Source organism: Episyrphus balteatus, chromosome 2, assembly GCF_945859705.1.
Source record: "Episyrphus balteatus chromosome 2, idEpiBalt1.1, whole genome shotgun sequence".
Taxonomy (NCBI): Eukaryota; Metazoa; Arthropoda; class Insecta; order Diptera; family Syrphidae; genus Episyrphus; species Episyrphus balteatus.
In genome coordinates, this window is record NC_079135.1 from 103,053,522 (window position 1) to 103,077,721 (window position 24,200).

Consider the following 24,200-nt stretch of genomic DNA (forward strand, 5'->3'; position numbering starts at 1 on the left):
TTTTTTTTAACTTTGACCTCGAATATCCTTAGAATGGTTAGATTAATGAAAAAAGTTATTAAGACCTTTTTTGTGGAGCAATCAATTTCCAATAAGAATATGTCTTGCGCGTTTGATCATTATAATTTTTCAATTTGTTACAAAATTAAGAACAAAAAACGATTTTTTAAAGATTTTCTCGATTTTTGGACCTCAAATATCTATTCAACGGTTAGATAAACGAAAAAAGTGTATAAGGCCTTTTTTGTAGAGCGTTCAATTTCCTACAAGAATATGAAAAGTAATTTGCTAAAAAGTCAATTAATAAAAAAATTATTTTTTTTTAGTAGAAGCTTGATGTAAAAATGGAAAATTGCAAAGCGGAGGACCTTCCCATTAATATAAAGAGCTCATATTTGGTGTGTATATTCTAGAGGGGTCTAGCAATCGATTTTTCGGAGTACCAAATCAAAAAAAAAATTTTCGATGTTTTTGACCCACCCTAATGTTTATATAGAAAAACTCAAGAACTTGAAATTTCAAATACTTAAATAGATAAATATTGTCGGAATCTGAGTAAAAAAAAAAAATTTTTTAACTGAATCGCTTTTTTCAATTGCCTTCTAGCCCCCTTATTAAATGTCCATTATCAACAATTTTCTAGAAACAAATCTCGAAGTCAAATGTCGAATGTAGCCATAATAGACCAGTGACGAAGCCTTCAAAAACATTAAAAAGTATGAAAAAATCATAGTAGGATAAAACCCATTGGAAAAGGAGGTGAATATGATAAAAATGAAAGGAAAAATAAATTACGGGCGAGCCGAGTTCGGGAAGTGGGTGTGTTGAGTTTTTCATGGTAAAAAAATGGTATATCTCGATTACCGGCAGAACAACTAGTCCTATAGAAAAAAGTTGTAACGCAAAGTTGTAGGTAATAAAAAGATAACTTCAAAATTTATGTGAAAAATTCAAAAAACCGAGTTTTTGGTTTTTTATTTTTATCTTTTTCAAAAAAATATTTTTTTTCTACGAAATTTGGTGAAAAGCTTCTTTATTATGTCTCAAATAAACAGTAATTTATTTGATTTAAAATATTTATTTTTTCACCTTATTTTGAATAAATACCAAAAAAAAAACAACCTAATTTTCAATCGAAAATTCACGTGTCAAAATATCAGCTTTTTTTCAAAAAATCGGTGAGTAATTTGTTTGTTAAAACCTCTACTTTCTGATGGTGTAAACAAAAATTTACATTAGTATACCATAGTATATGTTCTGGAAAAATGCAAAAAATGAAAAAAGCATAAACTCGAAAATTTTTTAGTATCATTATTTACAATTTTGGCCTATTTATTAAAATTTTTACTTAAAAACCGTAAGATTTTATATTATGTTATGGTTTTTAAGTAATTAAAGTAAAAATTTTAATAAATAGGCCAAAATTGTAAATGATTTAAAAAAATTTTCGAAATCAAGCTTTTTACATAAAGGAACTTTAGCCTTCAACCTTTCTCATAATTTCATTATTTACCATCTCTATTTCTTTCATTTTCCCATTTTATACAGAAAAAAAAAATCAAAAATATTTGATAAAAAAAAATATCCAACAACATAACACCTGGTAACCATATTTCAGTTCCTCTTCATTGTTTGTTAATGGTTACCAAATATGTGGCATTTTTAAAAAAATTTTTATGCATCATATTTTTTTTTTTCATTTAATTTATTTCTTCTAATTTGTTTTCGATCTAATCTTATCTATTCAACTTTTGGCTTGAGATTCTTTTTTGCCTCTAGATGCGACCGACTTTTCTACCTGACCACGTCAATGTAAATTCTATTTAAATGGCACAATGTTGTGCCAATTTTTTTTTTTTTTAGATTTTTTTTTTTTAATTCTTCTTTTTGGTCGACCTCCATCTCTAGATATGACAATCAAATGAGCTCAAATCAGATAAGCCTTAATACAAACCAGAATAAGACCAAAAGCCCAAAAAAAATAACCTCAAAAAAGAAAGCTGATTTGGGCAAAGGACATTATGGCTATGCTGGGGAGGTCATCTGGTCTCTGTCAGTTCAATGATGGTACAATTCTATTTTGGAATGAGTAATTCTCTTTCTTTTTATCTCGAGGAATTAGTTGAGTTTTTTTTTTTTGTTTGTATAAATGAATAAATGCCCACTACTTTCATCTGGTGGATTTAATTTTATTTTCACTTTATATCTGCCCTGAAGAGTAGGTATCGATTTTATAAATTTTGCGGCATTTGCTTATTTTTATTTTAAATTAAAAAGGATGCTACTCGAATGCGGTATACAGCAGATTTGGGTAAAGAGAAAGAGAGGGTTAGGGTTGAGAGGGTTGTTTAAAATTGCATAGTCATCATCATCACAGGAAACTCACTACACTCAACTACCTACCAGAGACAAAATTTGTCGCCATGCCTCGCGCAGTGCTCCTATAACGCTTATATAGGAACTTTAAAAAGCTTATTTTGGACGACACGAGAGATGTGATAGTTTGGCCTTTTTCTGTTGATAAGCGCACTCATCGCCAGCCGCATGCGGTTCGAGAGCATAACAAGCACACAAAACACACAAAAACAGAAGGGATAGGTAGAAGCAAGGGTAGGTTATAGACGTTCGGTGTTGGTTTTTGTGTTATTTAGACGTGGTCAGATGGTTTTTGGGGCAACTAGCTGATTAGAATAACCAGAATCTGGGTGTGTTTCCGTCCGTGTTGGGTTTGTTGTAAAAAGGCTGAATGATATATAATTATTTACCTATTCTCTCTGTGTATTTTGGTTTGGGCCTTTATTCGAGTAAACAAAATATAGAGAGTGTTTCTATTTTGTTGTAACTTGAAATTAGGTTCTATCCCGCATCATTTAATGCTATTTTGCGAATATGTGTGTGTGTTTGTGCGTTTTTGATGTAATGAAAAACAATTTTTAGTGTAATAAAAATTTTATGAATGCATAGAGGTAGATTTTAGATGCTGACAAAAAGGGTTTAAAATGTGAATATTATAGTTGCCAACATTATACTTTTTCATTTAAACAAAATGATGATTATGTTTTGTTAGAAAATTACCATTGGATGGTGTCAGAAAGATAATAGAAAATATAGAATGGAATTGGAAAATTGAAAATGCATATTTGTGGTTTGACCTTTTTTTCGGATGGGGCTCTATAAATTGAAAAGATAAGGGTAAAACATTGAAAAGAGACAATTATGCGTTTTCAAGCATAATCAGTGAACTGAAAATGCCATGTTAACGTTAAAGGTTTTTTTTTATTTTTATATACCTTCAAACCTTTTTTTTATAAGTTTGTAAAACCCATTGAAGGGCTTATGACTACCCTTTTATATGTTAAGTACACTGTGGGCACTATAGGTAAATTGAAGAGGATTTAAAAGGAAATACCGATAAACATTTGTTTTTAGATTCAAAAAAAGAGGGACAGAAAAAAAGACCTAGCTATAGATTCAATTGTGAGCTGATTAACAGCGGATTATCAAGTATGTAATCATTTCAAAGAATGGCAGTTAGTGGGCGCACACATTTCTGCATGGTTTCTGATTTTTAATTGGAAAATGCGTGGTGAGCTTATATGATAGAAGGCTGAAAAATCCACGTTTGATGATTAGGGGATGTGAACCTAAAAGCAAATATGAAAAGCTGTGATAAGGATTTCCATTCAGGAGATTTTAATATGGTGCCTTTGAATCTATTCGAAAAATAAATACCTACCTTCAGTATTAATTTAGAATGCACGCATTTTCGATAAGAGAGCTTAATGAAAAAAATTATCCGACTTTATTCAAAACGTTTGTCTTCACATCACCAATGAAGCTTTTGTTAAGACAGCCATTCTACCAGAAAGAAGGGAGGACTATTCGAGTTCCTTAGGGACAAACAAACGCTATTTACATCCAGTCGGAGTATATTGTTAGGATACAATGTTCAGCAAGAAGTCTTAATCTTACTGCTACCAATGTCATCCAACCAAGGGAAATAAAATTATTAATTTGTCAGGACTTTGAAGAACTCGATACAAAGTTCTAAGTATTGAAAACTTAATGAATATCACAGAGTTGTCAGAATTTTTTAGAAGCAAGCAGCCGAATTTGAAAAATGTTGGAGCAAAAAATAGCAGTTTTCAAAAATAGTCCATAAAAAACCCATACAAAATTTTATACAGATAATTTCTAATTTTTTTGAATACCTATACTATTTTTTGTATGGTCAAATTCGAATAAAAACGATCTTTCGATTACCACTTTTCGAGCGTGAAAAGCTTTTCGTTTGAAATTAAAAATAAGGAAAAAGTGTAGGTAATTCAGGTTTTTGGGTGGAATCTTATCTCACAGAAAATTGCTTTGTCAACTTTTTACCAGATATCGAATGCTCAAAAAGTTTTTTTTTTTCAATAACACAGGTCTACAAGGTTTTTGGTGCCGAGACTAAGATATACTTTTCTATAGGTTTTCGGTGTGCTGAATTCGAATCTGAAGTCAGAAATATCCTATCAGCTCCCGTTTTTGAAATATTACCGTTAGAAGATGTAAAAAAAACTTCTTTTGAGGTTATGCTTTGTTTTAAGAATAAATTATAACGGTTTCTATAAGAACTATATTCCTTCTTTCAAGATCTTTTTAAATCTTTTCGATATCTTTTTTATGGTTCGAGATATCGTCAGTTTTTTGGCTTATTGTAATGTGTCAAACAGATATATCACTTTTTCATCTACTTTTTGATAAAAACACACTTACTTCATTTCGAAATATCTCAGGCAGTAAAAAAGATATTGCAAAGATTTAAACAGTTCTTGAAAGAAGGAAAATAGTTCTTATAGAAACCGTTATGATTTATATTTAAAAAAAAACTTCAAATTTAGACATGACATCAAAAGTATTATTCTAACGGTAACATTTCCAAAACGGGAGCTGATAGAATATTTTTGACTTCTGATTCGAGTTCAACACACCGAAAACCTTTAGAAAATTATATTTTGTTTTATGTGGGAAAAATCTGGTTAACTTCAAAATAAGTCCGAAAACAATTTTTTTGAACTTTCTAACGGTAGTATTTCAAAAACGAAGCTGATAGGATATTTCTGACTTCAGATTCGAGTTCAGGACACCGAAAACCTATAGAAAAGTATATCTTAGTCTCGGCACAAAAAAAAATTAAATTTTGTTGACCAGTGTAATAAATAAAAAGTAGGCAAGGATAAAATGCCACAAAAGTCACACGAAAAAATCATAAAAAAAAACAGATTGTATTGTAAACTTGGTTTATACTGAACTTTATAAAGAATTGTGTTCTTGTAACTTTGTAAGATCGTTCGTAAACAGAAACAAATTAAAATAATAGTGCAATTTTTAAGTTCAAGTTTTGTGTTTTTTGTAGTTAACAAAGTGTTAGGTTTTTTTTCAGTTGAAATTTTTTAATCGCTTTTTTTTATATTTGTGGTTTGAAATATTGTAAGACAGCTTTTAAAAGTTTTGAACAAAGTAATCACAGCCACATAGGCAACAACCTCATTAGATGAAGAGCTTCAAGAAATGTTAAAATCTGAAAGGTCACTTTTTGAACTGATACTAGATGTTGAAATAACTTAACTTTGGCTTAAATATATTTTCAGCAATGTAAAAGTAAACAAAAAATTCTGGTGAATTTGTTAGTATACCTAAATTTTTTAAGTAATGGATTTCTGTTCCGAAGTTAAAGTGTTTATGTAAATATGTTTGAAAACATTTGTATCCTACTTTAACTAAGATTATTCAAACCAAGTCAATAAAGAGATAATTATATCGTGATGACTTTTTTTTCTTATACAAAAGTGAAGTGAATCCTACAGACCAAAAGCTCCACGATCTAAAATACTTCCCACGTAGATGAATGTGCTTCTTTAACAACTCACCAGAAAGAAGTTTTGGCTTTGTAGTAGAAAAGAAACTTTCAACCCGCTTAAAACAACATAGCATCTTTTTTTTTTTTTCTTCATAGACGAGTGATCGGAGTACATTTCTAATTTGTTCTCAATATTTTCGCAAATGTTTTAAATTTTACTATTAACCATTAACATCATTCTTCAAGTTAAAAACAAAATGAAGATTTTATTTCATTTAGTAACCCTACCATGGTTTATATGGGTAAGTATCAAACACCACAATACTTACAAATATTGCAATTTGTTGTCATGAGATCTATTTGTTGTTGTCAAGCGAATTTAGAGATTGTGTCTTGCTTACCATATAAGTAGATCCTTTTTTTTTCATTTGGCGCTATATACCTATATTTTTCATCACATTTTTTTTTTTCTTGTGTGTGACTTTAATGTACAAGACAAGAAGTTCCAAAAGTTTCGTAATATTTTTAACACAAGTTGGCCTCCAAGAAATTGAATTCCTTATTAAGGCTTATAAATCCAGAGAGGTTATGTTAATGACACTTGGAATAAAGTGGAATACAAAAAAAACAGTGGTGCAATGAAGACAAATTTATGTCAGTCTTTCATATTAAAAATTCAAGTGAAAAAAAAAACTTTTAATTGCTTTGCATTTCCCCCGAACTTTTGCACAAAATTCACAATGAGATAGTAATGCAATTTTTTCCGATGGGAATCTTGTGCACGCGGAACTTATAACAGAAATGATTATCACTAGATTATTTATTTCAAATAACAATTGTTGTTATTAAAACGCAATTATTCCATGTAATGTAATTTTACAATGACGAAAAACATTTTACAGTAAAACCCGCTTAAGAGAAACCCTCTTAAGAGAAAAATCCGCTTATCTGAAACACTTTTGTCATCCCCAAAAATCTTTTTTCATATAAAAGAGGTTCGTTTAAGAGTAAAACCCGCTTAAGAGAAACCCTCTTAAGAGAAAAATCCGCTTATCTGAAACACTTTTGTCATCCCCAAAAATCTTTTTTCATATAAAAGAGGTTCGTTAAAGAGAAAAACCCGCTTAAGTGAAAGAGAAATTGTGACATTTTGCCGTTTCACTTAAGCGGGTTTGACTGAACAACAAATGGTTGTAGAGTTCATATTAAAATTACTCCTTCCAACCGTGAAATAAAACAAAAATGCCATCTAAATTAAAAAGCAAAAAAAAAGTCTTTTCACAGCTTTTTTAGAAGCGGAAATAGAGTACAATTATTCCACATTTGAATATAACAATGTTAAACCAACTAATAACTAATTACCTATATCAACAAAGTAATTTTCAATTCAATTTAGTAATCAACAGCCTCAACTTCCCTTCTCACTAGTCGACCAAATCAATTTCTATTCAATTTTAGAATTAAAGAATTCATCTTTTGACCCACTGTCTAAAATAAACAGTATTGATTACAACACAAAAAGATTAAATATTTCTAAGATAAAGTTTCTATATTTTATTAAACTTTTTTTTTTTTATTTTTTATTTGCAATTGCAGCATAATTCCAATCTTGATTCAGTGTTAAATTGCAAATGACATAAATGGTTAGCAACAAGTTTAGCATTATTTTCTCAATCTGTACTTGTATTTTTTTTTTTTAATAGAAACTAGATTTAGTTTTTTTTTAGATTTTTGTTCATTTAAGGGATTGAATTTGCAGTAAAAAAAAAATTGTTATTTGCCTTTGAAAGTGTAAAAACCATTGATTGACGACTTTTTTGAGTGCTCAATATAATAAGTGCAGCTATGAATACTAATTTATGAATGTTGGATATTCTTTGTATGTGTATATTGAAGAGATACAGTTGTGTTCAAAATAATAGAAGTGCCTGCAACAAAATAACACTTGCTATATTTACGGTGCTTCTATGGTTAAAAATTTAATTTCTTTGATGTCAAAGTTTGTAACGGTCAATTACTAATAAATGTATCATAATTTTAAAGTGAAAAAGAAGGTGCCAAATAATTTTTCAATGATTTTTGGTTGTTCTTTCGAATTTGACCTGTTCAAAATAATAGTAGTTAAAGTTATTTTTTAAGAATTTAAAAGCGGTTTATAACTTAGAATATTTATTTTTGGTTTAAAAGTAAGTACTCATATAATTTGAATAATTTTTCAACAAAAAACGATTTGTTTCGGTTTTAATCTATTTAAAGTTCGAAGAGCAAAACACTGCAGTTCGGATAACGGAAACTTATACGAAAGCTGCTTGAAGAAGGGAAAACCTACTTGGAAATTCAAGTTTATATTAGGATCCTCCCCTACAATGGTAGCCAATGCAATAAAGTCAACGAAAGACCCGAAACGCGCGGTAGAAAAAGAAAAAAGACCGCCGTAGATGACAGGAGTAATGTCCAGACGAGCAAAGTTGAGCCTTCTGCATCGTTGTTTCACATCCAGAAGGCTTTAAGCCTGGATTACAGTGCAGTGAAAATTCGGAGGCGAATGTTAGACACTAATTTGTACGCTTGAAGTCCACGAAAAGTTCCGCTGTTAACAAAGAAATATGTTTAAATTCTTAAATTTTCGACCCTCCATGTTTAACTGTTTCCGTCGTATACTTTGGAACATATTCCGTATTGGGTGGACGTCGGACGTATTCTGGAGATCCAGTACCACCAAAGGGGACAAATATGCTCTCATCAGTAAACAATATGTTACGCCATTACTTTGCTGGCCAGTTTATGTGGTCTTTTACAAACTGGATACGCTTTTTAACATGTTTCGCTGAACTTTTCGTGGACTTCAAGCGTACAAATTAGTGTTTAACATTCGCCTCCGAATTTTCACTGCACTGTAATCCAGGCTTAAAGCCTTCTGGATGTGAAACAACGATGCAGAAGGCTCAACTTTGCTCGTCTGGACATTACTCCTGTCATCTACGGCGGTCTTTTTTCTTTTTCTACCGCGCGTTTCGGGTCTTTCGTTGACTTTATTGCATTGGCTACCATTGTAGGGGAGCATCCTAATATAAACTTGAATTTCCAAGTAGGTTTTCCCTTCTTCAAGCAGCTTTCGTATAAGTTTCCGTCATCCGAACTGCAGTGTTTTGCTCTTCGAACTTTAAATAGATTAAAACCGAAACAAATCGTTTCTTGTTGAAAAATTATTCAGATTATATGAGTACTTACTTTTAAACCAAAAATAAATATTCTAAGTTATAAACCGCTTTTAAATTCTTAAAAAATAACTTTAACTACTATTATTTTGAACAGGTCAAATTCGAAAGAACAACCAAAAATCATTGAAAAATTATTTGGCACCTTCTTTTCCACTTTAAAATTACGATACATTTATTAGTAATTGACCGTTACAAATTTTGACATCAAAGAAATTAAATTTTTAAACATAGAAGCACCGTAAATATAACAAATGTTATTTTGTTGCAGGCACTACTATTATTTTGAACACAGCTGTATATCCTTATTTGAAATTTATTAGAAGACATAAAGTATGTATGTAGAAGACGTGCTTAAAGACAGCAAATAAAATAAATGAGTACACTTTTTAATAGACTTAGAAAAAAGCCATTAGTTGCAGATGGGGTTTTTAGCCTCGCATCATTTACTAACTATTAGTCAATTAGTCTACCAAAAATTTGGGTTGCACAACAATTTAATAAAAGTAGAAGCCTTGGTTTACACCTCATCACTTAAACGATTCTTAATAACCAAGATAGGTACTAGTTTACTTTAAGCATGCTTTCTACTCAATGCAAATTGACTGAAATTTTTTGTGTTACCGCCTAGAATTCTCGCTGTTAAAGTCTGCCAGAACATCACCGAAGCCTTTGATGTCGATAAAGATTCAAGGTGATGCTCTTGTTCTTGAAGCAATTGTCCGCAACGAAGAAGTAAACAACAGTGATACAATTTTTCAAAAAAATCGTTCAAATCATTTCATATGCGGATTGACCTTATGGGAAAACGAAGTTGGCTGTAAGTGGTGCGTTTGCTATTATTGAGACGCGGCGTCGAAAATGGGTTTGGCTGTGAATGAGACGAAAACGAGAAACCACCGCCTCTGTCTCCATCAGAACACCACATTTGGCACATATAATGTTGAATTAGTCAGAGACTTTGTTTTTTTTTTTCGAAATCCACTATAACTCTGTACAATGACATCAGGGCAGGGATTATGCGAAGAATCGCTATATCTAACCGCTGTGTCTTCGGTGTAAGTGGCCATTTAAGCAGTAAGGCCCTCTTTCAAAGAATTAAGGCATCCCATGATCATCCCAGTCTAGTATGTCAAAAGCAATTACATTTCCAAGAAAGCGTAACTTTGAGAGAAAGATGAGAACAGAAAGCAGGCTCATCATTGCATCGCAACAAGATTAGTAATGATGAATTAGTGTCAATTATGCAATTCAAATCAATAATCTAAGGACTAAGGGCCATTTTGTTCACTATTGCTCAACTTGAAGCAAACTCTCAAGTTGACGAACTTGAGAGTTGACTTCAACTCGAGAGTTTAAGCAAAAGTTGAGAATCTATGTATTTTGTTCACTATTTTTTTCTTCTTCAACTTTTAGTGAACAAAATCACCCTAAGTTGACTGGGATAGCAGTTATCACAATAAATCACAGTTTGAGATAGCAGATGTATCTATAAATCACAGCCTGAGATAGCAGGCACCACTTTTACTTCTTAGAACCTGGAGTTCCACCGTTATTTCTGGCTCCTTAATCCTTAATAAAAAAAAAAGTAGGAGTACCTACTTCTTACATTAGATTAGTATTTTATTCTTACTCAAGCACAACTCGATTTGTACTGGATTTCATTCGCGCACCTTTGCATATTTTTGTAGTAACTTGATAAACCGGATGTGAATTGTAAAACACAGAAAAAATCCATCACCAAGGTAATAATTTGATTTGTGTTTATCTTTTGTAGTTTGCTTAGGATCCAAATTGAAGAATGAATGCTTTAACATAATTCTTCTCTTAAAATTCCAGGTCTGTTATTTCGTTGCAATATTTTTTTTTTTTTTTTGTTAAATCTCATCAACCAAGAGTCTAATAGTTCTTGTTTTCTGCAACCCATAACTTTTCTATAAAATGATTTAAACTATAAAATGTTTTTTCTTTTTTTTCCTTCTATGTATTTGAAAGAAATTCAAAAATTATTCACATAAAGTTTTGAAATGTACCTACTTAATAATTAACTAGAAGGCATAATCAGGAATTCCATCACAATTTCATTTTTATAGGATGTTTGTTGGTGTTTTTTTTTTTTTTTTTTGTAGGAATGTAAAAAAGTTCAACTTTATTTTTTATGATTCACTTTATACTTATTTTATCACCCCCACAAGAACAAGCTATAGAAAGCCGTCAGTTATTCATATTTAACCAACATGAATAATAACAAAAAGAACACACAAAAAACGCATAAGAATCTCTCACAACTCTAAAAAAAAAAATCTAAAAAAAAATAACAACAATTAAGTACCAGCACCAACTTTTTGTAACGAATAAACCTAAACAAAGTTTCTGGTATAAGTTAATGATTCCTCATTCTTATAAACTAAACTTAAATATTCACAACGACACTAATTGCATATGATTTGAATAAACATTTATACTTCCAAAAGAATTTTTACCTCAAATTATTATTATTTGTTGTTCATTTAACAACAACAAAAAAAAATACAATAAAAACTGATTATATAAGTCTTATATAATATTTCTTTTTATATATATGCACCACATACTATGTACAAATGTTGTGTATCTAAATGTGGAATAAGATACATTTACGGAATGTACCTACATAAAATAAAAATAAAAAATTAAATTAACAAAATACAAAAAATTCTTTTATGTAACAAAGTGTGTCTATCAATAAGCCATCTAATCCGATCAATGGTTTTGATAAGCGTGCGAATAAAAAAAAAAAAATAAATAAATGGCAATTAAAGTTCAGTGGCATTGTATAATGTGGCACAAAAATTCAATGGGGTTGTGGTGTATTATTGTAGCCTTCATTTTTTTTTTTTTTGTTTCATTCTTCGCAAAAAAAATAATAATCAGTACAGGGGGTGCGAAAAAATACTTTGAATTTCAAATTGGTTGAGGGATTTAAAATACATTTTAAAGAAAAATATATGTCACAGATATTATGTTTCTGGAGGTAACACTGCTCTACAGTAAGAAATCGGACATTCCTTGTACTTGTATTGTTTTACAACAAAATCCCCTAAAAGCTGTCCCCTAGTATGCACCAATGCACCTACCTACATAATATTTTTTTACAAAAGATAACATTTTAAGCTCTCTACACAATTTTTCGCTAACATTGCTACATTGGAATGATTTTGCGTATGTCTTTTAGCACGATATTATCGTATCGAGCTTTCATATGTGCTTCAAAAATCAATGCTGTCATGATTCTCTGCATTAAATATTGATTCATCTTAAAATTAGAAACAAGAAAGTAGAAGTAGTAGAATCTTTTATTGAGTTTATCGAAACAAAGCAATTAAAAGCATTTTTAACAGAATCTATACCCATCTCCAATCACTCATTGAACTTAATTCCGTAACTTTTTTTAAGCAAAATTTAGTTGAGATTACTAGTTGCATGAAATACATTTTATTTTAGTGTAGCCAAAATTGCCTACATTAATAACTACTTTCAACATTTCCATACTACCGTAGGTACTTTTTCTTTCACATGCTTATCACTTTTTTTTAAACCAGACAAATCTTAAATGCGCATTAATCTATAACTTCAGTCCTAAAATACATACTTTTGTTTTTTTGATAAAATCCCAATTTGAGTATCTAACTTTCTGCGAGAAATTGATATTGTTTTTAGTTAAACAGTTTTTATCAAAGTCTTGACGAATACAGTTTTGTATTATTAGATCAATATTATGCCAGTTTATGGAATTTGGAGGAAAAAAAAAACTGAATTTAAGCAAAAAATTGACAGAACCCTGCATTTACTGGTTTTTTTTTAGCAGTTTCACTCAATGATATCTGGACATCTGCTTAAAACAACTAACCCGACAAATTACTCCTCTTTTACATTGAATAAGAACAAATTCCAAATTTAGAATACAAATCAGTGAAACACTCCAATAATTTGGAAAAGAACATATTTTCTGGAAGATTACGAAAAATAAAGCAAAATAAATAAGCTTTAATAGGTACATACATACTGCAACGTCAAACCATATTATACATTTAAATGGAAATGATTTTTGTTTTATTTTAAAACCAACAGCCAATGAGATATGTACATATTTTTAAATTCAGTGAAAGCGATTAAACTTATTCGATCGGATTTTTAAATCGGGGAATCCCTCAATAAGAATTATGAACATAGAACATGAAATCCAATTCCGTTTTCAATAAAACGTCACTTAAAATATTAGCATCCCATAAAGTAGATTTTTATCCAAACAACAAAAATGCAGGAATTGTATTGTTGTTAGCGTCATTTGTCTGAGTGAATTTCGTACTGATCGTAATGATTTTTCCCGATACTCATTATTAATTTATTGACAACATATCAATTTTTAAAAAGCAAGATAGGTGTCATAAAATGAGAACTTCTTTGGAGAAGACGTGAGTAACAGTGGATTGGGCACACGCTTCGAAAAGGCAACGAATGTATTGCAAGTCAAGCAATGTAGTTGATACCGTTCATTATATAAGGCAGAAGCCGAAAAACCAAAAAGCTCATCCCGGACAACGGACGAGGAAGAGTCATATTCCTGTGTAGAGTCGAACAATTTATGACCCTTTCTGCTTTAATCCTTTAAACAAGCTGTAACCAAAAGGTTCAAATCCGGACTTCGAAAGACAATCTTATAAAACGTGAAAAATTGAAACTTGGCCACTTCCGTTTCCTTTTGGTTTTCTGTAAAGTATAGTACAGTAAGAAAGGTTTAAATTTTTGGATATCTCAGCATCTTCTTTTCATTACTGAATAGTTATAATTTTTGTGGACTTAGTGGAGCCCTCAAAAACTTAAGGAGAAAAAAAATTGTCTTAGGGCCTACCAAATCTATTCATAAAAACAAGCATATTTTTTGGCTCATCTGAATAGGTTCAAAAAGCAAAAATGTTAATAAATGATGAGTTGCATGGGCCAGTTGGACTCAAAATTGTGTCTGTGAATAAATCTGATTGTGTATAACCTGTAAGGACGAAAACGGGTCGGGAAAAATCTTTGGGCGCGGAAAAAATTGGGGAAAATAAAAGAAGTCTATGAATTAGGCCGAAACCAACGATGCATTGGGACAAAAACAAGCAGAAGTTAAAATTTAATAAGCTGTTATTTGCGCAATATTCAAGGGTATAGAAACAACATTAAGAGTCGAAGTTAATCAGTCACAACATGGGCCGATTGATGTGCAATGATCAGAACAGCATGACTTCGTGCTAAAAATTAAGCTGAAGCCCGGTATAAAATGCAGTTTAACGACGGCAAAACGGGATGTCAGAAGTGGTAAGCATTTGAGAAGAAAAAATCTTCGCAAAAATCACCACTTTACAAACCACAAAAAGAAGTAGACCGGCAGTGTATGTGTTAGAAAAACGATGGCCTAGTAATTCGATTACTTAAACTGATAAAATAACTTTGGTTCTTCTTGGTTTTTTTAAAAAGCCCAATTAGGTTATAGACTTAAATTTTTATGGAAGATTTTCATCAACGCATCAAAATATGACTTTCTCAAGAAAGCTGATTAGTTTTTAAGATTTTTTGGAAAGAATCAACAAAATTTTAGCTTGAATGACACGATCTCTAAGAAATATAACAGCTTTTTCCTTTTACCCTTGTTATTTAAAAAAAATTTTTTTTTATTATACATTTATCTTTATTCATTTTTTAGTATTCATAATCTTTATTCAGTTTTCTATATAATAACACGGTATCAAATATTATTGTGTTCCCGCAAAAAGAAGGATAGGCCTAAAAAATCCTGTTAAAAGCAAATCGTCGCTGTATTTCTAATATATAACTTAACTCCTAACCCAGAAAAAGCGGAGTAATGATGCAATTATATTGTTGAAAAACATCCGCATGTAATAAAAAAGACCCTGTTAGCCTAAAATCGATATTTTCAGAGCTTCGCTTAATCAAAACCAGAATATTTGTATTGGTCCTCATACATTTCATACTTAGTTTTTTTAATCTCCTAAAAAATCGACTTTTCTGGGTCACGAGGTATTAGAAGTACAGCGACGAAATGAAAAAATACCACCTTTCTGTTGGCCTCAGAAATGGAACAATACAAAACCGGGAGGCTTGCCGCCAATTTCTATGGTCAACCCGGCGAACCATACTGGTGTGAAGCAGATACGTGGTTATGATCCCGTCAACATTGAGATCATAACAGTGCTGAGAAAAAGAAGAAGCAGTCTGTAGAGAAATCTTGTTGGAATTCACAGTGAGAAACCATATTCAACGAGATTCTTGAAGAATAACTCGAATAAGTAGTTTGTGGAATCATAATGTTCCCAGCACACAACCTGGAGAGAATTCTGGAACTCACAAGTAGAATTTAAGTATGTACAGTGAATCAATTTTATATTCGTATTATATTCAATTGAAAGCCATAATTGCTTCCAAAGGTTATGCCACAAAATATAAAAGCCTACTTTTTTGACTGATTAAAACAGGGTACGAATATGAAATTGACCCACTATTACTATAGTTTTTTTCTTTTATTTGCATTTCTTATGGAAAATGAATGTTATCAACTATAAAACAAATCCACAAAATATATTAACCATGTACTTATTAAAATGCACATGGTTATTATTTTTGTGTCTGAAGTCATTTTGGATTAGGAGCGCATTTAATTTTTTTATTGAAGGGGTACGAATATGAAATTGATTCACTGTACAAAGAGTTTCTTGAAGAAGAGCTCGATGGAGTTATATGTGGCATTTTAATAGAAACCTTTAGTACTATATATACCTAGACAGGGGCTTACGTTGAGTTGTCGGGGCCCCAGGACAAGACTAAATTTTTGGGGCCCCTTTGATATAGAAAATAAGAACAAATAAAAAAGTACGTAGACGCCCACTTATTTTTTTTTTTTTGTGGGGCCCCTGATGTTCCTCTACCTATCATTTGTTGGTTGCTAATATTATGTAAGTAATATTTTTTGGGGCCCCAAGATAATATGTAATTTTTCCTTTCTGGGAGAACATTTTATTAATAAATACCGTTTTAAAATTTTTTTTTGCAATCTTATCAAAAATTTTGGGCTGTTTAGCAAAACGGACTTCACATTCAGATTCAGATTCAGAAAATAGCTGCATATTTCTTTTTTGCCTTATTTTTTTTTTTTTGGTTTTTTGAATGACTTTTTCAGATTGAAATTGCTATAAAAACCGAATACGGACGTCTTCGGGTGAGATTTTTTTTGAAAACTATTGCTGAGATTTAACACTATCTAACGAAACCTATCCGCCAACAGAGGCAAACAGAGGAAGTAGTTAAAACCTTATGTGAACATAAAAAGTCACTAAAATGGAATGTTTTTTGTCAAAAAAATCGTATTCAATTCTTTTTCGCTAAACTAATGTACCATATTGTTTGTCAATTTATTTTAAGCCTATTTACAAAAAAAGTTGGTTCAAACCTTGAAATTATACGGTAAATGGATCATTTTGAAACTACTTGTATTTTTATCAGTTTTCACTATTTTTCAACTTTGAGCGATAATCTCCAGGCCCACAATTTTTTTTTTTTGAAAAACAGTTTTCATTTTCTGATTCTTCAACTAATTTACTGTTAGAAACACGTGCAGTATCAAAATAAATCGTACTTCCGAAAGTTGGGTTTTTTCCGCCTTTTCCCCACTGTGCCCTGGCGTGTTGGGGGCCCCGGGGCACCGCCCCACTTGCCCCAATGGTGTGTACGCCCCTGTACCTGGACATGTTTTATTTGTACTCTAAGGTCTAAATAGATCTAAATAGAATCATAAATAGTACAGAATTGTATGTACTATGTATTTATGACCAAAAACTTTACGAAAAAGGCTTTAAAACAAAACGTGTCTCTAGTCGGGAAGCCTTTTTCCGGGTCTTTCTAAGCAATATTGGTACCCACACTGGATCAGTCTCTAACAAATTTTCCAATTAGAATCCAATCAGTGTTAATTTTTTTCGCTCCCCACTGTACTCATCCCGTCAACCGCTTCCACACTGCCTCCTCAAGATACAAAAAAAAAAAAACAACAACAATTTGTCACAACGACAATTATTATTCATCGTTTATAAACAAACAAATATCTGAAGGCATACAACAGAATTTTACAAAAAATAAATTAAAAATCTTAAACAATAATAAATTAAATAATGAAGACACCAAAAAAAAACTGTAAGAAAATAAATAAATAATATCAAAAATATCAAAAGCTCCTAATAATGTTATAAAAATGCACGCAAATGCAATAAAAAAAAAGCGACAAAAAAGCAAACAAACCAGCTCAAAAGAGAAACATAATAAAAATAATTATACGATTTTGTTTATTTATTTATCATATTTTTTTTGTGTGATATTTTGATAATAATGATAATAATCGTTTTCCTATGTTTCTCCAAAGTCTTTTTGTTTATGTATAAAAAAAAAATTTGTTTTAATTTTTTGAATTTTGTGTCAATTTTTTTTTGTAAAATTTGTCTACTTACATGCGCCGAAAAATTTGAATCGTTGTTTAGCATGATCTGAATTTTGGTTGCTATTTTTTTTTTTTGTATATATCTCAAACAAACAAACAAAAAAAAAACTCTTGTAAATTTTTTACTTTGTCAGCCTCTTGTGGGGATTTGATTTGGATTTGGATTTGACAAAAGGTATCTCTAAAAGATACTCTCACTTTTTTTTTAAGATTTTGTTTTTCAAAATCAGATTCGGAAGAGAACAAGTTCAACACACGTGTGATTATATTTTCTGTATGTTTTTTTATGATTATCTAAGAAAAAAAAAAGAATAAAAAAAAAACTATTTTTTTAAACTAAACAAAAAAAATGTATGTATTTTTTTTAAGGTTCTTTTACTTGATGGAAACAAAATTCAAATACAAAAAAAAATTGCAGTTTCCCAGCAAAAAAAAAAGAACAAAAAAATTATTTAAAAAAAAAAAATCAATAAAACGCAGACGAGGACGAAACACACACAATTTTTTTTTTTCTCTTTTTTTTCTATCGAACGACGAGAGAATTTCTTTATTTCTTTTTAATTTTGTGTTTATTTTGTAATAATTTTTGTAATATTTTATAAAAAAAAAAAAACTCAAATTAAATGGAGTAACTATATTTAAATGGAAATTGGAAGAGAACTAAGAGAAGATTACAAAAAAAAAAAATTTGTGGAAGGAAATCGATAAAATTAAGGGCCAACTAAAAAAAACATAAAAAAAAAAATTCTCCGAGATGCCTCCTAGAGTGAATAATGTGGAGACGAACAGAGCGAAAAAAAAAACGGGTGGAAAAAATTAAATAAAAAAAAAGAGAAAAATTTATTAAAAAAAAATTGTGTTTTCGAAGGGAAGAAGGAAGTTGAAGAAGATTTTTTCTTATCACTCTTTTTTTTTTGTTCCTACCTTTGCATGAAGGTAAGAAGAAGAATTCTTTGAACTTTTAATTTTGATTGATTTCGTATTGAACTTCGACAGAGTTTTAAAATTTTTTTTTTTTTTTGTTGGTTGGTTTTTGTTTTGAATGAACAAACTTTTTTTCGTTCTTATGTGTGTGTGTGTGTGTGTCACTTTTATGTTATCACACTTATAATTTTTTGTGGAAATTGCACTAAAAAATGGTTTTTGTACCGGTATCTTTTATTTGTTATTGTGTAATTGAGAGTAATTAGTAAGTTGTTAAACTTTAATTTAACTCTTGTAAATGATGAGAGATAAGAAAATTGCACTTATTTTTGTACAGGACAAAAATTAATGTGATTTGTTAAGTAAGTTTAAAGTTTAAAGACGACGAGAAGACACAAGAACAAGCGGCGCGTGAAGCTGCGACGATACTTGATGGAAAATTATAAATTTTCGATGAAAATTTGCACAAGGCAAGCGGAACTAGAAAGATAAATTGACGACAACAGCAAGCAAAAAAGAAGCCAATGCGCGGCTGTCAGAAAACGGAACTAGATGGTGTAATTTATTATTGGAATGGAATGGAATAAAGGGGAATGGGTGGGAAAGAGGATGCGCAGTGAGACGTTTTGGTTTTTTTTCGAGTGGTAATGTGGGTGTAGATGGGCTTTTTTTAAGTGTTTTAAGTACAGCGGATTTTTTATATTTTAATAAAATGGACCATACATTTAGGGCCAGTTGTACAAACCTGGTTCATCCTCGGATTAACGTATTAACGTTTGAACTCGGTTCAACTCATTTGCAGTGTTGTACAATCGAGGTTCAGGTCTTAACCCACAGCTGAACCACGATCAGAAGTTACTTACCGATATTGGTGCTTTAGCAGTGGTTCAGCCATGGATCAGGTGATTTAAAGTGGAAAAAATGTTGCTTTCTCACTTTAATCTGAATTTTTTGACAGTTCAGGTAAAAGCTCGTGGAAATTATGTGCCCAGCAAACGCAGAACTACAGAAAAAACCGGCGAAATATGTACGTAAAAGAAGTACTTCTTTTCCACTGAAAAAAGATAGGAGCTCGGGAAAAAACTCAGTTATATACTTTCTGTATATAAGAATACGTGAAGCATCTATCTCTTTCTTGCATGCAAGATGAAATGAATTTCCCCTCCATTAAAAGTACAGACAAGTGTACTTCAAAACTACATCAGCGAATCACATCTGGAAGTGCTTCTGATGTACATTTTCCAGTACTTTTTTAGCTACAGAAAAACTACTGAAACTCCATATGGCTCCTTGAATCTAGAAGTACGTAATTAAGTGGTGAAATTTGTACGTAAGAGAAGTAGTTTGTTCCTAGTAAATCTAAACCTTTTGAAACTACACATGAAATTACAAATAAACTCTGAAGTTAAAACTTTGGTTAGAGATTTAGATTTATTCAGTCGAATTATATATCAAAACATGAACGTCTTGTGTGACACTTTACTTCAGACTTCTATGAGGAATGTTGGCGTTGAATTTCTCTTAAATCTTACATCTACGTCAGGAATTTTGGAAATTCTTTTTCACTAAACGAAGGAGAGTCGCTTCATGCACACAACTGTTGAGGGGAACAAAATGCTTTCCTAGCAATGTATTTGTAATACGAACTTGCACATCTTGATTGCCACTCGAACGGACTGCATCCAATACTGTGGCGGGCAAGGAGTCTCTGACGTCATTTTTATACTCGACATAGAATTGTTGAATGTTGGTTTTGTCTAGGATTAAAGCGAACACATCAACAAGTGGTCGGAGGGTGCAGACCTGAGAAAAAAAAAAATAGTACCATCAGCTTCACAAAGAGCAGAAGGGAATCTCTTTAACTTACACTACAAGTCTGTGAAATGTGGATCACACTCAAGTATTGTAGTCTATACTAAACATTAGATTCGTTTCACTCGTTCTGGATGGCGTGGAGGAAAATTTCGAACTGTAAACTCAGTCATTGATGTCTGGAATTGATCTCCACTGGAAGACAGAAAAATCAACAATTATATAATTTATTAATTTTAAAATAAGCATACCTATATTTTCCAAATCCATTGGTGGTGGTTTTGTATCATTTTTTTTATTTTAATTTTTCTAAATGCACAAGGCTGAGGTTGTGCATTTTGATGATGGAACATGCCCCTAATATGAAAAATTAAATATTTCAAAAACTAGAGCTGCTGGAAGTAAAACCAATATGATTTTTGAGCTTACTAAACCCAAATGCATATGATTTGATATAAATTTTTCTGCAAAATTTAAAAAGTTGAAAATTGTTGGCCAGTGTTACTTGTTCTTCTCGATTTCCTTCAATTAAACTTGAAACACGATTCAGAGCTGGAGCACCATCAACAATCACCGATGCCGAGGGCACTTCGGTGTCCTGATTTAAATTTCATAAATCAAGGCGACCACTGCCGTCGACAGAAGCGAACAAGGCGGGATGAATTGGTGACCATGCAACATCCATAACATAATCTGAATTATCTTCAAATGAATAAAATGGTTTAGTGTCCTACAAGTAAATACAAAAAATGTTATTCATATTGGTCGTTATAGTAGATATTAAATTTCACCTTAAGACTCCAAAACTTAATTGTCCAATCAATGGACGATGTAAGGAACAAATCACCAAAATCTGGTGTAGATTGATTTGGATGAGTTAATATTCCCGTCACTGGACCCAAATGCTTCTCATAGACTTCAGACACACCCGAACGTATTCCATGTCGATAAGCTTGAGTAGAAACAACAATTTATTTATAAGCAAATGGAAAATCACAACAAACTTTTACCAGAATAAACATTGCCATCTTCAGTACCCATAACCAGATTGCAAGTGATAGCAATTGGCTTCGATTGCCGTTGCTGCAATTCCAGTGTATCTTGCGGCATCGACAACATATCCAAACTCCATGAGCAAAGCTTGCCATCGGATGAGACCGATATCACATTGTGTGCCAACCATTTGCAAACAGTACACTGGATGCGTATGTGCTGTTGCACTTAGAGGTGTCCTCTGGATTGGTGTTCGCTTTTGCACTCCATTATCCCATCCATAATACAATCTGACCGGAATACGTTCCACCGAGTATAAGATTCTGATGTTGACATAAGGGCACTCTGGCAATGGAATACATCTTCGGGTGTTTGTTTTTTATATTTTGTATTCCAGACCATTACAACACCATCTGGTTCATTGGGACTCTCCTTAAATAAGTTATTTAGTGCGTTTAAGATAGAATCGTAAAAAAAAAAATACAAATGCAAACCTCATTATTGTGTTCATTGATACATCGATTCTTAGACCATCGGTCTTCGTAGAAAGCTCGATTCAATGACAACCTAGCATGTGTCCTCTCATCGTTTGACTCTTCATTATCACCACCTCCAATGTAGTCTGTGTAGATGTCGACATTCTCAGATAGAGCCCTTTCAATGACACGTCCAGCGCGTTGAAAGTCCTCCGACAAGATGATCATCTGTTTTTGTTCTTCCGATAGCTCCTTAACTGAAAGCACAAATGTTAAATTGATGTAAAGAGAGACGAAATTCACTTACTCTATTTTTCTCTTCGTGTTCTTTTTTGTGTTCAAGTGGTGTTATAGAGCTGATGCAACAATGCAACTTCCTTCACAGTGGGCAAACCATGTGGTAGAATTCCTGGTGGTAGTTTGGAATGGAAACCGTGGTCGATGTGTGGCAGCGATCTCTCTTCGTCATCTCCTTTGGCATCATAGCTAAGCACTGTTATGGTATAAAACTACGCAGCTAGAGGAACATGACAATCGACAAAACAGGAACAATTGTACGATTTTTTTTGTTTGTTTTTTTTTTCTCTCACTTTCTTAACAGATTTGTTTTATTAAATTTTAATTTTTTAAATAAAAAAGCAAACGCAAAGCAAACTTTTTGACAGACAGCTGTCAAAGTTAATGTTCAGTGCTGCCAAACTATTGCACGGATTTCAAAAATCTCGATGTCGTTTTTTTGCACAAAATCTATATAGATAAACAAAAAAACACACCTAAAATCTGTGTTTTTCTTCGTTCGGTAAATAATTGTCGTATGTGCTGTTTTTGCTACACATACAACAATATTTTACTGGAATTACAGTAAACGTTTGTCGTATGTTCCATAAGGAAATACACTGACGAGTGTAATTTCAGTTGCAATCAAGATGTCGAGCAGGTTGGACGAGTGGACCTGCGCCGAGTTTATCCGAGGAGCTTTATGCTCTATTTTATGCATACAAAGAGCATAAAGTAGTTGTTTTATGATTTTATTATTTTAGCATACGTAACTACATATTGTAAGATGAATTCCTTTATGTCGATCCTTTAGGTTCCCTCAATGTTCCCAATCCAGTGACAATATAAACTTGGCCCTACGAAATTTGTATGAAGCTTTTATCGTGTTATCTTTAAACTGTAATAATTTAATTCAACTTGAACAGTAACTTAATTTAATACTACGTTTCCACCTACCCTAAATCCGAGATTTAGCTAACTAGATTTAGCACAAATCTCGAGATTTATTCTAAATCTACTAAGCCAAATCTCAGATTTAGCGTAGGTGGAAACATAGTATTAGTAAACTGTTATCTCATTAATTCTAAAATTGCTTTAAAAATAATGTCCCTATTATTTTTTTTTCTAGATATTTATGTTAGTTTCTCTTTAAGAAAGAATTTTGTTGTGAAGTATAGCCTATAGTAATAGTAATATATCCGAATTTAGCGAAAACTCGATTTTAACAAAAAATAACACATACATCTTACTTCCAAATTAAAAAAGTTCTATCATTTTATAGGTGAACTGCTTCTAAACCAATTCTAAGTTTAGAAGTCAGATGTATGTTATTTTACCATTGATGTTTTTGTTAAAATCCAATTTCGCTAAACTCGGGTTAAAAGAAAAAACCTTCTTCTATGTTTTTTCGCATTGAATTTGACATCTTTTTGTCGTATGTCGTAAACAAGTGTCGAATTAAACTTTGCTTATTTTTGTCGTATGTGTCATCAATTTGTCGTATGTGTTTGGGTAACAAATAGTTTCTGTGAAAACGTTACATACGACATCGGCATATTAGAGAAAATTGACTATTATTTGTTTCTGGATTGGAATATTGAAATAATTCTAACAAATTTCAATAGACAAATATTTTTTGTATACGCCATGATATTTTTAAAAAAATTGACCGTACAGTTTTCGAGAAATAAAAATCTGAACTTTAATTGCGTTTTCCCAAAAGTAGCCGAATGTAACATACGACATTATTTTATTGAGGCGACGATATGTGCACCTTGCACCAGTGCTAAACCGGAACCTCATCACCGATTTCAGAAGATAAAAGTTGCTGATCCGCGGATCAATTTTTGTACAACTGGCCCTTAGAGTCGCCATTTTACAAAATGGAGTCATAAGTTTTTGACGATAATTTGTCAAAATCAAAAGCAACAACAATTTCCTAGACAAATTTTTTAATAACAATAATTTCAATAGCGTATCTGTATATTGAATTATATTCAATCACTCCACTTTAAATAAAAATAATTTTAATAATTTTTTATTATTTTTGTTATTTTTTTCTTCGTTAAAACTAAGAAAGCCATCTTTTTTTCTTTCATCTGACAGTTCTCTACTACCTTATTTTCATATAC

General features: G+C 31.5%; 1 protein-coding gene, 1 long non-coding RNA gene and 1 pseudogene across 6 annotated transcripts in view; all 3 read right to left on the minus strand.

Moving 5' to 3' along the window:
• The window catches only part of LOC129908753 (double-stranded RNA-specific editase Adar), a 190,029-nt gene extending 170,990 nt beyond the window's left edge, over positions 1–19,039 (minus strand). For 3 of the 5 annotated variants that reach the window (XM_055985499.1, XM_055985500.1, XM_055985497.1), the window contains exons 1-2: positions 18,512–19,039; positions 17,598–17,881 (exon numbers count right to left, since the gene is read on the minus strand). In XM_055985499.1, the coding sequence (XP_055841474.1) occupies positions 17,598–17,630 (33 nt within the window). In that variant the 5' untranslated portion in view covers positions 17,631–17,881; positions 18,512–19,039. The remainder of the gene's footprint in view (positions 1–17,597; positions 17,882–18,511) is intronic. The other 2 variants (XM_055985501.1, XM_055985498.1) reach the window with 1 other exon arrangement.
• Positions 19,040–19,916: 877 nt separating this feature from the next.
• LOC129911905 (uncharacterized) lies at positions 19,917–20,671 on the minus strand. Its single transcript, XR_008771712.1, has 3 exons — positions 20,575–20,671; positions 20,379–20,518; positions 19,917–20,314 (listed from the first exon to the last, which is right to left on the minus strand). It is a non-coding gene; the product is annotated as an uncharacterized LOC129911905 (long non-coding RNA).
• Positions 20,672–20,676: 5 nt separating this feature from the next.
• On the minus strand, positions 20,677–22,677 carry LOC129909615 (cytoplasmic dynein 1 intermediate chain-like; annotated as a pseudogene).
• Between the last annotated feature and the right edge of the window lie 1,523 nt (positions 22,678–24,200).